The following is a 17,504-nucleotide window of genomic DNA, read 5'->3' on the forward strand; positions in this document are numbered from 1 at the left end:
GAGTCAAGGATGCTGTGACTGCAACTGGTTGTTTACTCCACAAGCAGGTGACCTTGATCAAGAACCGACTGTACAGGCCCCAGAGCCAGGAGTTGTGCCCGACAGCACCTCTGTGTCCCATTCTACACACCTAGAGGGCTGGGTTCTGGCTAGGATCTACTTTATGCTACTCATCAGAAACTTAACAAAGCAGGGGAGGGTGGGGTGCCCGGTGCATTAAGGCATTTCCATCTTATTACCCAAGTCATACTAAAAGACGTTCTTTTGTTAAAAAAAAAAAATCTTTGGAAATAATTGAGACGTACAAAAGGGCATAGAGACCAAATAGTCAACAAACCTCCATGGACCCAATCTCCAGCTTAAGAAGGAAAAAAATGTCACTGATTCCACCAAAGGTTCTTCTCTCCCTCTCACTGGCTGCACGCGCCACCTCCCCCAGGAGGCCCTGGCCACGCACACTTTGGGGTTTATTCCTCCCGTGTATGGCTCTTCTTCAGATCTGGTGTTGTGGCTATGAGCCCAGACCCATCTGTTTAAATCTCAGCTCTGCCACTGAGTGAACCTGGGTGAGTTATTTAAATCTCCGCCCTTCAGTGGTGCTGTCTGTATAAATGCAGGGAGGCAGAGGATGAAGTGAGGGTAACAATCAATACCTTACTGAGACGTTCTTTGAGGAGTGAATATTAACATCTGTAAAGAGTCCTTTAGAACAGTGTCGGACACACAGCAAGTGTTCCATAGGTATATTATGTTACAGAAAAAGTTCAGTGACATTTGCTGAAGATGGTAAAGCAGACTCGATCCAAGGCTGTCACATCGGGGCCACTGCAAGGGGATTTTACAGTAGGGGAGAGACTGGCTCAACCAAGAATACTGTGTGAGCGAGCAGGAACTTAAGAGTAAAGACCTAATGAACAGCCATCCTGAAATTTTAAAAGCCTTACAAGAGCAGCAAAGGTGCCCCCCCACCGACCAGCACACCAACCACAGGCCAGCAGGGGCCAGTCCACAGCTGCAAGGATCCAGCAGTGACCTGAGTGCCCTCTGTCCACTGTCCCAGCTCCGAGTGTGAGCACTGCCCGGGAGGCGGTGGAGGCTTTGGCAGGGGGTCCCGGTTCCCAATCACTGTCTCAGTGGCAGCTTCCTGATGGCTGGGCTGCGGCAGTGACACCGTGCTCTTGAAGTCAGCAGGGCCTGCAGGGCCTCCTGCCTTTTCCCCTGGAAGCGGCTCTTCTGGAGGGCCCTCTGGGGAGCCATATTTGCATCCCAGCCTAGGGCACGCCCTCCCTCCAACGACTGTGTAAGCACCCAATTCTCTGCACCTAAACTCATTTCTCCTTAATATAGCTAGAGTGGTTTCTATATCCTTCAATTCAGCTTTGGTGAAGAGCACAATTTCCCCCCTGCCCCCCGCCGCCCAGCAAGCAGTACATTTAAATCTTTCACTCACCTAGACAGCATCACAGTCTATGCTATGAGCATATATGCTCACATATATATGCTACGAGATATTCAACAACTGTTCCCTTCTAACAGCATTTCCTATAATGAGACTTACCTACATACACCTGGATTAAAGCCTCACAGGCTACCTCCATTAGTCTAAGGTACACTGACAAGGAGTCATGCAATGGATTAGAGAGGTATATTTTGAAAGTAAGCTTTTACAGGTAAATGTTAACTAGAGGGACCTTTTAACCTACACATTTCAACACGTTTTGCTTCTGAAATTTGGATGCATCTTACAACTGGTGTATAAACTTAATATAGTTTCCTCATTCACCCGCCAACTCCACCAATAAGGCGTTATTAAATCCATGGTATGGCCTATATATATATATATCTCCCCCACCCCCCACCATGCTGCTCGACTTATGGGATCTTAGTTCTCTAGTGAGGGACTGAACCGGCGCCCTAGGTAGTGAAGGCTTGGGAGTCCTAATCACTGGACCGCCAGGGAATTTCCATTATGTTCTACCTATAATTGATGGTATCTTAGTACTTAAGAGAGGTAAGTTTTTGTATGATAAAGCAAAGAATTTCTCTTATGCACAGACACCACACAATGACAAGAAATGGAAAAATATTTTAAAACCTTGCATTAATTTCAGCCATTTCGGAACATAAACACAAAGATTCAGAGTTTCTTAAAATTTTAAATTTAGTGACATACATATGTTAACTATTTGCAAATGGGACTATGAAAGAGAACTATTCTCCTGTGCTGAAACAATCAGAGATTCCAAGGAATATTTTCATTATTACAATCACTTCTGCAATCTACACAACAACAAACACTGCAGGGAGAAGTTTCCTGAGAACAATGGGACGCAAGCTGAAGACAGCGAGAGCGAGGGCCCATCTGCTGTGTGTGTCGCGGTCCCGGTGGGATGCAGAGCAGTGGCCTTCTGTTTGTTCTGTTGATGGCTTCTGGTTCATCTGTCACCATGGCAACTTTTAGAGCCCAACTCAAAATGAGCACAAACTCATTAGCTGCTAACTACATTAAGTTAGCGTCTGCTGCTAATGAGAAATGCTGTTCAGAGATATTTTCTATTCTAATGTATTACAGTTACCTCTCTAAAAGGTATTAAACTGAATTAAATGCTACTCATAATATATCACACTGGATAATACAAATGTTACAGCAGAATTACTTTAATAATGACTATTAACAGTAAGAATCATTTCATTAAAAGGTTACCATGTTTTGGTCCTTGGATTCTTCCACTCTGAGAAAATGTATTATCAGTCATACAGGCAAACATTTCTAGGTTCTTTTAAACACTGGTCAGCTGATTCAGAAAATCAAAATAGAAAACTTTGATAATAGCCTGTTAAAGCCAAGCAGCCAATATGGCAATTAGCACATACTGGCTTTTCTTTTAACTAATTAATCTTGGCTGTGCTGGGTCTTCGTTGCTGTGCAGGGGCTCTCTCTATTTGCGGCGAGCAGGGGGCTACCCTCTAGGTGTGGTATGCAGGCTTCTCATTTCCGTGGCTTCTCTTGTTGCAGAGCGCAGGCTCTAGGCACTCAGGCTGGAGAGCACAGGCTCAGCAGCTGCGGTGCGCAGGGTGAGCCGCGCCGCTGCACAGGGTGAGCTGCCCCGAGGCATGTGGACTCTTCTCAGCTCAGGGGCGGAACCTGTTTCCCCTGCACTGGCAGGCGGATTCTCAACCACTGGACTACCAGGGAAGCCCTGGCTTTTCTATAACCTCAATACGGACCATCGCTTGAAACACTTCTCAAAGAGGCGACACACGGGACAGACACACAGGGTAAAGAAGTCTGGGGAGTGTACAAGCTTCTAAGTCTGACCTCCTCTCTCTCCATGCGGAATCATCCCAAGCAGAACAAGCTCTAGGAACAAACAGTGAATCTGAAATCGCATAAAACAGAGGTTTCCATGGGATTATGTCTCACCTGTGTTCTCCCAGGACATGCATATTGCCTTGTGCAAGAGGGCTGCATGCGTGTTAATAAATTAGTAAACTGTGGGCATGAATTTATTCACAAAACAGAAACAGACTCACAGACATAGCAAACAAACTTATGACTACCAAAGAGTAAAGGGGCAGAGGGGGGGATAAATCAGGAGTCTGGGATTACCAGGAGCAAACTGCTATGCATAAAACAGATCAACAGGGCCCTGCTGGATAGCACAGGGAACTATATTCAGTATCTTGTAATAACCTATAAAGGACAATCATCTGAAAAAGAAAAAAAAACATGTATAACTCAACCACTTTGCTGTACACTTGAAACACTAGATCAACTCTTCTTCAATAAGATAAATACATCGTGGAATAGCACTAATCTGGAGTTGCTTTTCTCCCTCCAAGTACAGAATCCTACAACCCACCAGAAGAGGGAGCCCCAGTTAGCTACTCCAACACGTAGTCAGAGAAGGCAGGGGAGCGGAAGGGAAACCTGACCACGCTGACTACTCACTGTGAGAAGCCTCCAGACCGCTCTCACGTCCTGGTCCTCCCTGACCACTTTCGTCCCCATCCACCACCTCTCCTCTCCTTGCTGATGGCTCCCAGGCCCTGCGGCCTTCTGTCTGTTTGGGGTCCAGCCAGCCTCTGTGAAAACGCTGCTCCCTCTGTCCCGGGGAGCCCTCTGCCCTCTCTGCACTCTCCCAGGCCTAGGCTCTCAGTCATCCTTTGGCTCTCACCGGAGTAGCACTCAGGACGCCCCTCCTAATCCCAGCCTCATCCATGCTTCTGAGTTCTATGCTCTCACGACCAACGTTCCTCTTCTTTGGGGAGGTCAGTCACGACACCTGCAGCAGCGTGACTGATGTTTACATCCACTCCCTACAAGACTCTAAGTCCCAGGAGAGTGTGAAACAGATCTATTTTTAAAATCTTTTTCTCCCCACAGTGAACAGCATGGTGCCAGGCAAATACAAGGTGTTCAACAGATACCTGCTGGATCACATGGTTGCTAGCCTAGATGGTCTCTGACTTCTGCCCATTCTATCAACATGACCCCTTCCTTCCTCCCTACTCTGGCCACTTAGCATCTGGAGGCTGGACTAGGCAGTGGTCTAGCTGTACCCACTGCCTCTAGCTGTACCCACTGCCTCTAGCCCTCCAACTGTTTAATCCGTCTTCAATCTGGCACTTTCAGTGATCTTTCTAAAATATAAGCTCATGCTGTCACTCCCCCACTTAAAACTCTCCAGTGGCTCTCCTTTATGGTCATACAGGCTCATGCCTCATAGATGGGTTTGGGATGACTGAGACAGGCATCTCACCTCTTGCTGGTGTCCACAGCTAAGCTAAGCTAGGCACCAGGCAGGGGAGTGGTCCAGCTCCAGCAGGTGTTTATCTCACTCTCAATCACTGCTGTCCTTGCCCCCAGTTGTCTCGTTTGTTTTTAGTAAGATAAACTTAAAGATTATCTTTTCTTATAGAAATATAAACATTGGATGAAAAGATGATCAAATGAATGTAACTTAACATCTTTTCAGGTAGAAGACGGGGGATAAATAAAACACAACACCCAGAACATTTTGTTGCATTCACTTGCTTACATATCCATTGCTTATGTAGTTAGCTCCTACTATTAGTATCTTTATTTGAGAACAGAGACCTTATCTCTGCTATCTGCTAGGTATTTATAAGTGATCAAATTAATTAAGTGAACTAACTTGACAACTCTAGGTAATATAATGCGACCAATATTTAGCTCATTTATTAATGCAATCTTTAGTAGGTATGTCAAAAGCTGAGTAAAATGTGATCATACTGGAAGTGCATGTTTACTGATGTAACTATCATAGAAATAACTGCACACACAGAAGAAAAAGGGAAATGACTGAGGTATGCAGAAAACTAAGCTGCACTGATGGGACTTTCTGCCCAACTCTAGAGGCCAATTTAATACTATAAACCAATCTAGAGTCAAAGAGCAAGTAACTCAGAAAGTAGCGGCAAAATATTGGGATATACCTTCACCAAAGAAGATGGCAAAAAAGCACATAAAGGTCATGTCCAACATCATTAGCCATTAGGGAAACGCAAATCAAAACCACAAAGAGATACCACATCTATTAGAAAGGCTAAAATTGTGAAGACTGACTTTCCAAGTGTTAATGAGGATTCAAAGAGCTGTGAAATGAGATAATCACTGTGGAAGAGTTCTGCAGTTTCTTGAAAAGTCCAACACCTATCTCTACCAGAAGATCCAGCCATTCTACTCCCAGGCATTTACCAGAGGAAAATGAAAGGACAGTCACTCAGATAGAGACTTGCACATGGATGTGCACAGGCACTTTATTTTATCACGGCTAAAAACTGAAAAGAACTCAAATGTCCATGGACAGATGAGTGGATAAAGCAACTGTGAAAAACTCAAACACTGGAATACTACTCAGCAATAGAAGGGAACGACCTCCTGATACAGTAACGGGGATGGCAATCACGAGACCAGGCTGAGAGCGGCCAAGGGTGCGCGTGGTGTGAATCTGTTTATGTAACCGTCTAGGAAACCTTCTGTGGTGGCAGAAAGTAGGCCAGTGTCTGCCCAGAGGCTGATGAGAGACGAAGGAGACGTGGGTTGGGAAAGGGCATGGGGTATGCTCAGGGATGACGGATGCTATCCTGATTTCGGGAATGGTTTCACAGGTGTGCACAAGCCAATGTTTAGTAGACTGTTCTCTTTAGATACATGCAGTTTACTGTGTGTCAGTTCAGTTCAGTTCAGTTCAGTCGCTCAGTTGTGTCCGACTCTTTGCAACCCCATGGATCACAGCACGCCAGGCCTGCCTGTCCATCACCAACTCCCAGAGTTCACTCAGACTCACATCCATCGAGTCAGTGACACCATCCAGCCATCTCATCCTCTGTCTTCCCCTTTTCCTCCTGCCCCTAATCCCTCCCAGCATCAGAGTCTTTTCCAATGAGTCAACTCTTTGCATGAGGTGGCCAAACTATAACCCAATAAAGCTCTTGCAAAAAAAAAAAAAAGAAAGCAATCTGGGTAAACAAATTACTTCTCAGAAAGCAGACTGCGAGCTTCTCTTAGAGCTATAAATTATACCTTCACGCCTAGAGACTGTCTTTTATGTTTAATGTGTCAGGGAAGCTATGCTAAACAGAGATGTGGACTTCCATGTCACCTGAGGCCTGTGCAGAAGACGCAGTTAGAGGGCCTCGTAAAAGGAAACATAAATCACCACTGGGTTTACTTCATTTCCTCTAAAATCTGATCAAGAAAGTATTACGTGTGTGTGCCTCTATGTATCCTCTATGTATATATATTTTTATGTGTGTGTGTGTGTGTATGTGTGTATATATATATATATAATCTCTTAGTTTTTTTTCCCAATAATTTTTATCTCTTTGAATTGCCTACATATTTAGGGGAAAAATACCACAGCTTAATACACTTTCCTTTGTTCCCATGGAAAAAATGTTCATGCATTTATGATATCTTCCTTTCCCTAGGGATTTAATAGTAAAATTAAATAATTCCTTTAAACATAGAACAACACAGCTAAAGAATGACATAGCTAATGTTAAAAATCCTGTAAGACATCATCCCATAAAGATCTCTTATATAACAAATCTCTTAGGAATTTCTTCCAGCCTTATTTGAAAATGTCCTAAGTTATTTTTTTAACTGATATAGTACTGATAATAGATACACAGTATCTACATCTCCAGGCCCTTCATATGGAGAAAAATATATAATTGACAACCAGAAGGTGAAGATTCTAGTTCTAGTTTTGTTACTAACTAGCTGTCAAAACTTGTACAAATCATTTCAACTCTTTGAATCTCATTTCCCATCTAACATAGGAGTTAGATAATCTCTAAGGATCCTTCAAGCTCTAAGATTTTATTAATTTTGTAGATAGGCAAGTAAAATGCCATATTTTATAGAAAATATCATGCTGACTAGACTTTCAGATGCTGCTCTTAAGAGTAATTCATATACTCAAAATGGTATCTGCTTTGGTTATGTGGATGTGAACGTGAATACATGTAAATTCAAGGAATTTGGCCAATTTTATTGACTCAGGAAAACACAGATCTGCTGCTTTATAAATACTAACTGCTGATTATTGTGTTGAGACCCCTGAAAGACTGAGCAAATGGTAATAAACTGCCTCAGCTAAAACAGAAAGTGCCACCTGATTGGCGAGGTGCAGAAATGTGGGTTCATTTCTGTTTATTTTTATCCATATCTGACTATGAAATCAGAAGGCATGCCTTAAACCTCAATTCTCACCACTTTTCATTCATGTTGAATGAAAGGGATTTATAAAGACATGTTTAGGGAATTCTCTGGCAGTCCAGTGGTTAGGCCTCTGTGCTTTAACTGCCGAGAGTGCAGGTTCAGTCCCTGCTCTGGGAACCAAGCTCCCACCAGCCTTGTGGTGTAACAACAACAGCAAAGCCAACATGAGGCACTGGAAGAATATGCTTTCAATCGATTTACATTAACAGAAGCATATAAAAGTTTGCTTAAAATGAACAATTAGAGACTGAATGCACAGTGAAGCCAAATACCTAATAGCAAAACGTACAATCCTTCTGAGCAAGATGAGGAAACTAATTAAAATGTATGAATTTTTAAAAGTGTATGACTCAAAACCATGACTCATTAGACATGCGGAGTCTGAGCCATGTTGGGGCATCAAGATATTCGCTTTTATACATGATATAATTAACTTTGAACTTTTTGTATGAAACCTTATCTTCCTATCTTATGAACTTGAGAAAATCTGGCTAAAACCACTATATTAAATTCACTTCGCATTTATGAGTATAATTATAGTTAATCCTTAAAAAAAAAAAAAAAAAACCCTTTAAATCCATGAAAAAACCCAGAAGACAATAAGAAAATTTAGGCTCTTAAGGTCATCACATCATAAAGCTACTGTTTTCTCAGCCCAAATTAAGGACAGTGCCATAAATAAAGAAGAGATTAATGATTACTGAAGCAAAACTCATTATAAACTGTCCAAAACTTAGAGATTAGCTACTCAGCAAGTATATAAGACACAAGTTAATGGTGTTTCAAAACAGGACGATGAACAAACAAACAAAACAGGATTATATCTGATTCCCTTTCCCCAACTATGAGAACATCTAGGGTCTCACTAAGGCATGGAGTTCAGCTGGCTCTTCCACTGGTTACCAACGCAAAGGCAATGTTTAGCAGAATTTACACAGGACTGCTTTGTTTCTGAACAGACTCACACAGAGCTTTTCAAGTTGTTTAGTGCAGCTCCTTGAGGAGCAGGAGACAGGGAAGGGTTTAATCAGGGGAATCAGCAGAGAGTCCATATAAAATGCACATTTATGTATAGAGAGAGATGCTTTCAAGGATGGTCAACAAAATGTTAACAGCTAGCTATCTCAACACGGAGGGACTTCATGTGAACTTTAAATTCTTTTTAGAAACAATGAGAATCTACTAATATTACTTACATTTTTCATCACAAGAAGAAACATAAGGGAAGGGTGGTTAAAACTACCACCTCCGAAGACTAGGGAGCACTGGAGAAGAAGAGCCCCAGTCACAGAAACAGACCCGGATTCCTGCAGGGCACTCAGGGGGCAGAGGGGGAAGAAGCCGGGAAAGGTGATGGTGAACGCGCTGTCTGCATACAGAGCCCCAGAGCTGGACCAGGCAGGGACGCCGGGCGGACGCGGCGCCAGCGCTCCTGGCACAGAGTTTCCTCTGAACCCACTCGCTCGCCTGAAGCGTAAAAAGAAAATGACCTTAACAAAGACACTGCTAATCAGGATTTGGAAAAACAGAGACAACATTTTATTTATAATTTTGTAAAGCAGAATTTCTAGGCACCGAGTTTCCAGACGGGAGTAGGGGAGGAGAAGCAGCACGCTATATATTAGATTTAGCAAATGAAAAAACTTCCAGTGAGATTCCGTTCTTCATTTTTCTTTTAAACGAAGATTCACAGTTCAAGTTCAATGGTTATAGCTTGATATAAAAAAAACTTTTAAAGCATAATTAAAGCTATAATGAAGACTGATCTATCAAGAATGGATTAGGCTACTCTCTAGGAGAAAGCAGAAAAGGTATAATGCCAAATTCAGACTTAAATTGAAGAAAGAAGGGAAAACCACTAGACCATTCAGGTATGACCCAAATCAAATCCCTTACAATTATACAGTGGAAGTGACAAATAGATTCAAGGGATTAGATCTGACAGAGTGCCTGAAGAACTATGGACAGAGGTTCGTGACACTGTACAGGAGGCAGGGATCAAGACCATCCCCAAGAAGAAGAAATGCAAAAAAGCAAAACGGTTTTGCTTAAAACCCAACATTCAAAAAAAAAAAAAACCCAACATTCAGAAAACTAAGATCATGTCATCCGGTCCCATCACTTCATGGCAAATAGATGAGGAAACAATGGCAACAGTGAGAGATTTTATTTTGGGGGGATCCAAAATCACTGCAGATGGTGACTGCAGTCATGAAATTAAGACAGTTGCTCCTTTGAAGAAAATCTATGACCAATCTAGACAGCATATTAAAAAGCAGAGCCATTATTTTGCCAACAAAGGTCTGTCTAGTAAAAGCTATGGTTATACCAGTAGTCATGTATGGACTTGAGAGTTGGACTATAAAGAAAACTGATCACCAAAGAATTGACGCCGTTGAACTATGGTTTTGGAGAAGACTCTTGAGAGTCCCTTGGACTGCAAGGAGATCAAACCAGTCCATCCTAAAGGAAATCAGTCCTGAATATTCATTGGAAGGGCTGATGCTGAAGCTGAAACTCCAATACTTTGGCTACCTGATGTGAAGGACTGACTCACTGGAAAAGACCCTGATGCTGGGAAAGATTGAAGGAGGGATGAGAAGGGGACGACTGAAGACAGGATGGTTGGATGGCATTACGGACTCAATGGTCATGAGTTTAAGCAAGCTTTGGGAACTGGTGATGGACAGGGAAGCCTGGCGCGCTGCAGTCCGTGGAGTCGCAGGGTCAGACACAACTGAGCAACTGAACTGAACTGATAATATAGGTACATGTATAACATATAAAGAGTTCTCTGAAAATGTTTAAAATAAATCAAAACTTAAAGAGGTTAAGTTTCAGTTATTGAGAAAGTTAAGTCAAACATGATGCTAAACAGCGAAGGCACTGCTCTACCAAGACTACTGTTTATGCCACGTGCAATGTCAGAGAGCATGGCACTTAGTAATTGACATGGTCCTGTTTGAGCTAATTATCAACATAAAATCAACTCAAACTTCTACTATGCTAACTGACTCACTGTATTATATCGCCTTATTTATAACTAGCCTCTCACATAAGAGTATTCAACTCCTGGACTCACTCAAATTGTTAAACTCTTTGCTACATTCCCGTAACTGGGCCCTGGCCCTTCTGGCTGCTGCTGTGTGGCGGCAGCAGCGCTCTCTGACTTCTGGCGACTCTGTAGTGGGGGCCGTCACATCTGGCCAGGAGGTCAGAGACCTGCCTCTGGAAGCAGAGGCTGACCCCGCCCTGCTACTCAGGAGCTCTGAGCATCCCTTTCCCAATACAGGACTGTTCTATAGCACGGCAGGTACGGACATACAGTCGCTGCTGGGTGAAATGTCTGCTGTGTGCCCTTCACGGATGCTGCAAGTTCAGGCAGACTCTGGGCATGTCAGCCCTACCACTGACCAGTTATACAGTTTTGGGAGCACCGGGCAAACTCTCAGAGCTTCAGTTTACTCATGTGGACACGGCAGATAGCACCGACCACGACTGGAACTAATTCAGGGACAGGGTGCGTCTCAAAGCCGATGCCGGTGAGGGTGCTGGTCTCAGGCCTCTAAGGCCTCCAAGGAGTGGGGGCATGAGAGGGCCTAAGGCAAAGGCGGGTCTGCCCCTCTGGCTACAGACTCTAGAGCAGGGGAAAGACAGGAAAATGCCGGACAGTTAGCAAAGCAGGCCTGTGCTCTGTGTATCCGTAGAGTGCATTTCAGCACTCGGTCAGGCCCAGCCTATGTTATCTGACACACAGGTCCGGTTGGAAACTCAGAACCACCACCTCACAGGCAGTTTATTTATTAATTTTTTTAGGCAGTTAATTTTGAGTGGAACCAGCAATAATGGAGATCATGAGAAAAATTTAGACCTTGGTGCTGCTAATATTTATTAATGAATGACCTAGCAGCACTGTTATTTATCATTCAAAAAAGCACTTTTTCCCCCTGTTGTTTAGAAGGATGTTAATAATCATTATGTTCTGTTCTGAGGCTGGTTATAGTTAGTACAGTCACTGACAAATTGTACCCAAAGGAGCAGTATTTTAGAGAGGATAAAAGGAGAAGATAAAAACCCAGTAGGGTTTGGAGTCAGCAGTGAAAATACTTATCAGAACAGTAATAGAAAACAATCACTGTGCGTACAGCGGCGGGACACTGTAACTCATGATCACTGTGCGATCATAAGCAATCTGCTACTATTCCAAGAGAAAACAGCCTCAGTGACAGTGGCAACAGAATAGTCGGCTGGCACTGAATCAAGCTGCAAAAACTTCTCAAAATGTTAGGAAAAAAAAAAAAAGGAAAGGGACAATTAATTCAGAGCAATAATTTTGCACTTTTAAATGATAATAAGAAACCATTATTTCTTTTTCAAGATCATAATTTCAAAACAACCACGGACTGCACGCCTTTTGGGCCCTTCTGACCAGTGTTTGGTAAATTCACACAACCACTGAGAGCGTGAGAGACAAAACGTCCTTTTTGAAAACTACGCTGTCTTTAAATGTTCATTTACACAAAATCCATCTCCTACCATGGCTCTGCGGTGAGAGCTCTGAGGCAACCACGCTGGGGTCAGACACCCAGGCTCCCTCGAGGCCTGTCCTCACGCTAAGTTGCGGCCAAGGGCAAGCCACATCAAGTCACACTGTCGGCCACGGTTTCTTCATTGTCAACTAATACCTGCCCTGTTCGATCATGAAGTTCAAATGAGTTGACGTAAACTCTACTTGGAAAACTACAAATGCCAGGCAAAAGTGTCTATGCCTACAGTTACATGTGACGGTCCAACAGAAACAGCAACTTACAATTAACCACAGCCAACCTCCAGGAAGCATGAGCTCCGTGCCAGCACCGAGCCCTAGCTGTGTGGAGCTCAGGACGGCTCTGCGAGGTGTGAACACTCACCCCTCGCCCTTCTCATGGTAAGTACGAGATATCCGAGGCTTAACGAGATGCAGTGCCTTGCCCCAAATTAGAGCTGATGACCGCAAGTCCTGCATGCGCTCCCCAGCACTGGACAGTCCCCAAGCACGTCAAGCACCAAGTGAGGAGGCTCCGAGAACGGCTTCCCTTCTGCTGGCCCACCAGCACGGGGCAGACATCCCGGGTACTGTGAGAGCCACATGCGTTCCTGCTCACACCCGTCAGGACAACCAGTGCCAATTCCGGGCTTGGAGAATAAAAAGGAAACCTTTCACACATTAGTAAGCAAAGAGAGAAGAGTATAGAAGGAATATATCTCTTTTTACTGTAATAGTTGGCAAAGAGAAAGTAGAAGCTTTAAAGAAATTCAGTATCCTTTGGTTGTTCTTAAGCAAACTGGATCAACATTATAGGCTTAATTGATTGGTGGAAATCAAATCAAAAAGAAAATCATAAAGCATTGTTTAGAAAGCTAATATATATTTTTAGAAAATTCTTTACTTTTAATTGGAGGATAACTGCTTTACAATATTGTGTTGGTTTCTGCATGTATCAACAAGACACAGCCGTAGTTACCCACAGGGAACATATTCACCCTAAGGGGACATGCGTATGTCCCCTTCCTCTTGAACTTCCCTCCCATCTCCCACTCCATCCCACCCTCTAGGCTGTCACAGACCAACAGGTATCAAACAGCAAATTTCCAAATTTTACATATGGTAATGTGTATATTTCAATGCTCAACATCTCATTACTAGGGAAATGCAAATCAAAACTACAATGAGGCATCACCTCACACCCTTCAGAATGGTCAACATCAAAAAATCTACAAACAATAAAAGCTGGAGAAGGTATGGAGAAAAGGGAACCCTCTCGCACTGTCGGTGGGAATGCAAATTGATACAGCCACCAGGGAAAACAGTACGGAGAGTCCTTAAAAAAACTAGGAACAAAATTACCACATGATCCAACCCCACTACTAGGCATACCCCCTTAGGAAGCCATAACTGAAAAAGACACATGTACCCTAATATCACATTCGGTAGGCATTTTAGATTAAGCATATGCTAACTAAATGCAGATATAAAACCAGTGATAAGTGAGGAATTTTACAGTGAATCGTAAAAAACAGATTCAAAGGCAGGGTTAGATTCTTTGCGTTTAACCACCAATTTTTAAAAAAGTCATTATCATAAACGTTGGTATTGCCATAAAATATACCCACCAAAATAAAGTAAACTCACCTTTGGTTTTTTGATCAGCAGCCTGAAAAAAAAAATCAAAAACTCTTTAGGAATACTGTGTAGAATGTACACATTCATACGAAGGTGTATAAGCAGACTTTAATATTAGAAACTTTAAAAACAAGTTTTTGCTCAATTACTTTATTAAAATTTATTACTGGGAAAAAATGTATACCTGGAAGCTCATTTAAACTCTATATTTTAATACAGACTAAAGCATAAACAGTTCTAACTATAAGATACACTGAATCAGGCAAGAATAAAGTAAACAGTATAATTTGTACATTAAATGCCCTAAAATTCAAGCCTGATGGTAAGAATTACAGTATGACTTTAAATTGTAATATTTACTAGTAGAAATTGTTAAAGAACACTTGCCAAAGCTGCAAATATTATTTCTAGCTTTTCTAACAAAATCAGTTAAATGGGCCTTATGCATGGTTGTTTTGGACAGTTCAGTTTAAATAAAATAGCAGGGACATTCTTTACTACCAGGGACTCAAAGTAAACACAAAATCCTCCGAAACACAGCTCTAACGCTCCTTTTAAAAGACACTGTGTGGCTGTCATCCTTTATCTATGTCACCAGCACTCTAGAGGGAGCATGCTGCTGCTGCTAGGTCGCGTCAGTCGTGTCTGACCCTGTGTGACCCCACAGACGGCAGCCCACCAGGCTCCTCTGTCCCGGGCATTCTCCAGGCAAGAACGCTGGAGTGGGCTGCCGTTTCCTTCTCCACACACTGAGCACACCGAGTCTCGGAAAGCATTAGACTGAACCTCTGCAACGTGATGGCCATGATAACGCAGGGAGACGCAGAGTGGCTGCAGGGGCAAGGACTAGGAGCTCGAGCCAACCTTTTTCTGAGCACCTTCCTTCTTTTTCTTTTCTTCCTGCTTTTTCTTTTTCTTTTCTTCCATCAAATGTTCCTCTTTTTGTGTTTCTTGTTCTTTCTCCCTATTAAAAATAAAGAAAAGCGGTATTAGCTTAATGCCCATTTTAAATCAATGATTTAAAATGAAAAACAAAACAGAACAAAACATTAGTTGCCAAAAGTTGCAAGTCAAGCAAAGTTCCACGCATGGTACGAAGGAGGATATTTTGAGGAGAGGCGTTAGACATGGCCAGTCACCCCCCTGCCCCCCTCCAGGGCTCCACTTCTATGTAAGTACCAGAGCACACAGCCACCGGTGGCGGTCATTCACTCAGCCCACATCTGCTGAACACCAGCCTTTCATCAGGCAGTGCACCGGGCATTAGAGGACAAGATGGAGAAAAAGACACAGTTCCTACAGTCCAGACCGGCATTTCTGTCTCAGGGACCAGCATCATCACACTTTCCAGATTAAAAGTGCAGACTCCTGGGTCCCACTCTAGAACAACCAAGTCAGAGTCTTTGGAGGCGATTCTTACGCACACCTGTTTGTTCGACAAACCAATTGTTTTTTAAACAGAGCTCCTTACACAGCATGGGGAGCTGCTGGAAGGGCACACTGAACACAGCACCGAGCAACTCCTGAAGAGTCAGGCGGCTCATGAGCTACAGCTTAACGTCGCAGAAGTGTCTGGCTGGCACGAGGCGGGCTGTTGTCGGTTATCAACTCACTGCCCGTCAGCTCCAGATTCACCCTCCAGCACACGCCATGCAATGATGGATGGGTTCCCTTAAGCCCTTCTTCCCTGTGAGCGCCACGCAGGATTTCCCCAGTGCAGGGCCCTAGAGGGACCCGCAGGAGCAAGGGGCTGGCCCGCTATGAGGTCAGCATGTGGCTCGGAGGACCCCTGGGGAGGACTCTGGCCACTGAGGGAGAAGGGGCAGTCTCCTAGCAGCCCAGCAGCTCTGACGTGATCCAGGGTCGGCTTCCAATGACCCTGCCAGCACACACCCTGCGGGCCTCCGGTCTCTATGGTCTTCTCCGCATGATGTGGCTGTGGCCCTCCTGATGGGGATGCCACGTGCTCTGTGCCCACGGCACTGACACTGCCCCTCTGTCTGCGCACCAGCACGCCCGGCCATCAGCAGCAGCTCACACCGGGAAAGCTGCCACCAGAGCCCCCCACTCCTGCGCACCCGTGTGCTGGGTTACTGGCGGCGGCCCCCCCCCCCCGGCGGGAGGAGCGCTTCCTGTGACCACCAGCTGCCCACTGGCTGACCTGGGCGATGCGGGGAGCCGCTCTGCCACCCAGGCGGCTGCACTGCTGCTTCTTCAGGGGGTGTGAGCCCCACCTCGGGGAGGGGCCCCCTCCAACTGGGCCTTCCGCAGGCTCTCACCCTCAGCCCCAGCCAGCACACGGTCATCTAGAGTTCCTCTCTTAGCACAGTTTAATTGGGCTCCCCCTAGTGGCTCAGTGGTAAGGAATCGGCCTGCAATGCAGGAGCAGCCGGAGACTGGGTCCGATCCCTGGGTCAGGAAGATCCCCTGGAGGTAGGCCATGGCAACCCACTCCAGTATTCTTGCCTGGAGAATCCCGTGGACAGAGGAGTCTGGCGGGCTACAGTCCACGGGGCTGCAAAGAGTTGGACATGACTGAAGAGACTTAGCATGCACAATTTAATTATTCTTATAACAGACATTCCCTGTTGATACTGCCACGTAGTCTCTGCCTCCTTACTGGGCCCAGACTGACACAGGTGGGAAGGAGGAGTTAACAGAATAAGAAGGAACAACACACACAAAAGCCTCAGTACAACACCACTATCCACCCACCACTGTTGTTTAATTTCTTAATTTTGAAGTTTGTTTTTAACTTGTAAAAGTGCTCACGAGTACTGCATGCATAGGGGATCTCATCCGAGCGTCAGTCTGTAAGTATCTGAGTACCATCACAAGGAAAGGAGCAGGCAATGGCACCCCACTCCAGTACTCTTGCCTGGAAAATCCCATGGATGGAGGAGCCTGGAAGGCTGGAGTCCATGGGGTCGCTGAGGGTCAGACACGACTGAGCGACTTCACTTTCACTTTTCACTTTCATGCACTGGAGAAGGGACTGGCAACCCACTTCAGTGCTCTTGCCTGAAGAATCCCAGGGACAGTGGAGCCTGGTGGGCTGCCGTCTATGGGGTCGCACAGAGTTGGACACGACTGAAGCGACTTAGCAGCAGCAGTAGCAGCATCATAAGGAAAATAATTTAAATCAACTTGATGGAGGGGGGCACCTAAGAGGCTGTCCTTGTTGTCCTGAGCTGTGTTCAACTGTTTGTGACCCCATGGACTGCAGCCACCAGTCTCCTCTGTCCACGGGATTTCCTGAGCAAGAATACTGGGTCCTGCGTTTTTAAGCCACCAGGGAAGCCCACCTAAGAGATCAGTCTTCCTTTAAAACAGTGGTTCTTGGCCTCTCCTCAGAATCGCCCAGGAAGCGGACTTCCCTTGTGGTCCAGTGGTTAAGAACCTGCCTCCTTAAGGCAAGGGCTGTGGGTGTGATCCCTGGTGGGGAAGGGGAACTAAGATCCTACCTGCCATGGGGCAACTAAGCCTATGAGCTAAAGAAAACCCAGGGCAGCAAAAAAAAAAAAAAAGCAACTTTTCTTCACAGAACGACCCCCCTCTCTCCACAAACTTCCAATGCCAAGGCTGCAA

General features: G+C 44.7%; 1 protein-coding gene across 7 annotated transcripts in view; it reads right to left on the reverse strand.

Annotated features, from left to right (window-relative positions):
* The window catches only part of TNRC6C (trinucleotide repeat containing 6C), a 75,528-nt gene extending 60,684 nt beyond the window's left edge, over nt 1-14,844 (reverse strand). For all 7 annotated transcript variants that reach the window (XM_018063710.1, XM_018063711.1, XM_018063707.1 and 4 more), the window contains exons 1-2: nt 14,781-14,844; nt 13,926-13,947 (exon numbers count right to left, since the gene is read on the reverse strand). In XM_018063710.1, coding sequence (XP_017919199.1) covers nt 13,926-13,947; nt 14,781-14,843 — 85 coding nt within the window. In that variant the 5' untranslated portion in view covers nt 14,844. The remainder of the gene's footprint in view (nt 1-13,925; nt 13,948-14,780) is intronic.

The sequence above is a fragment of the Capra hircus genome, chromosome 19 (assembly GCF_001704415.2).
Source record: "Capra hircus breed San Clemente chromosome 19, ASM170441v1, whole genome shotgun sequence".
NCBI lineage: Eukaryota > Metazoa > Chordata > Mammalia > Artiodactyla > Bovidae > Capra > Capra hircus.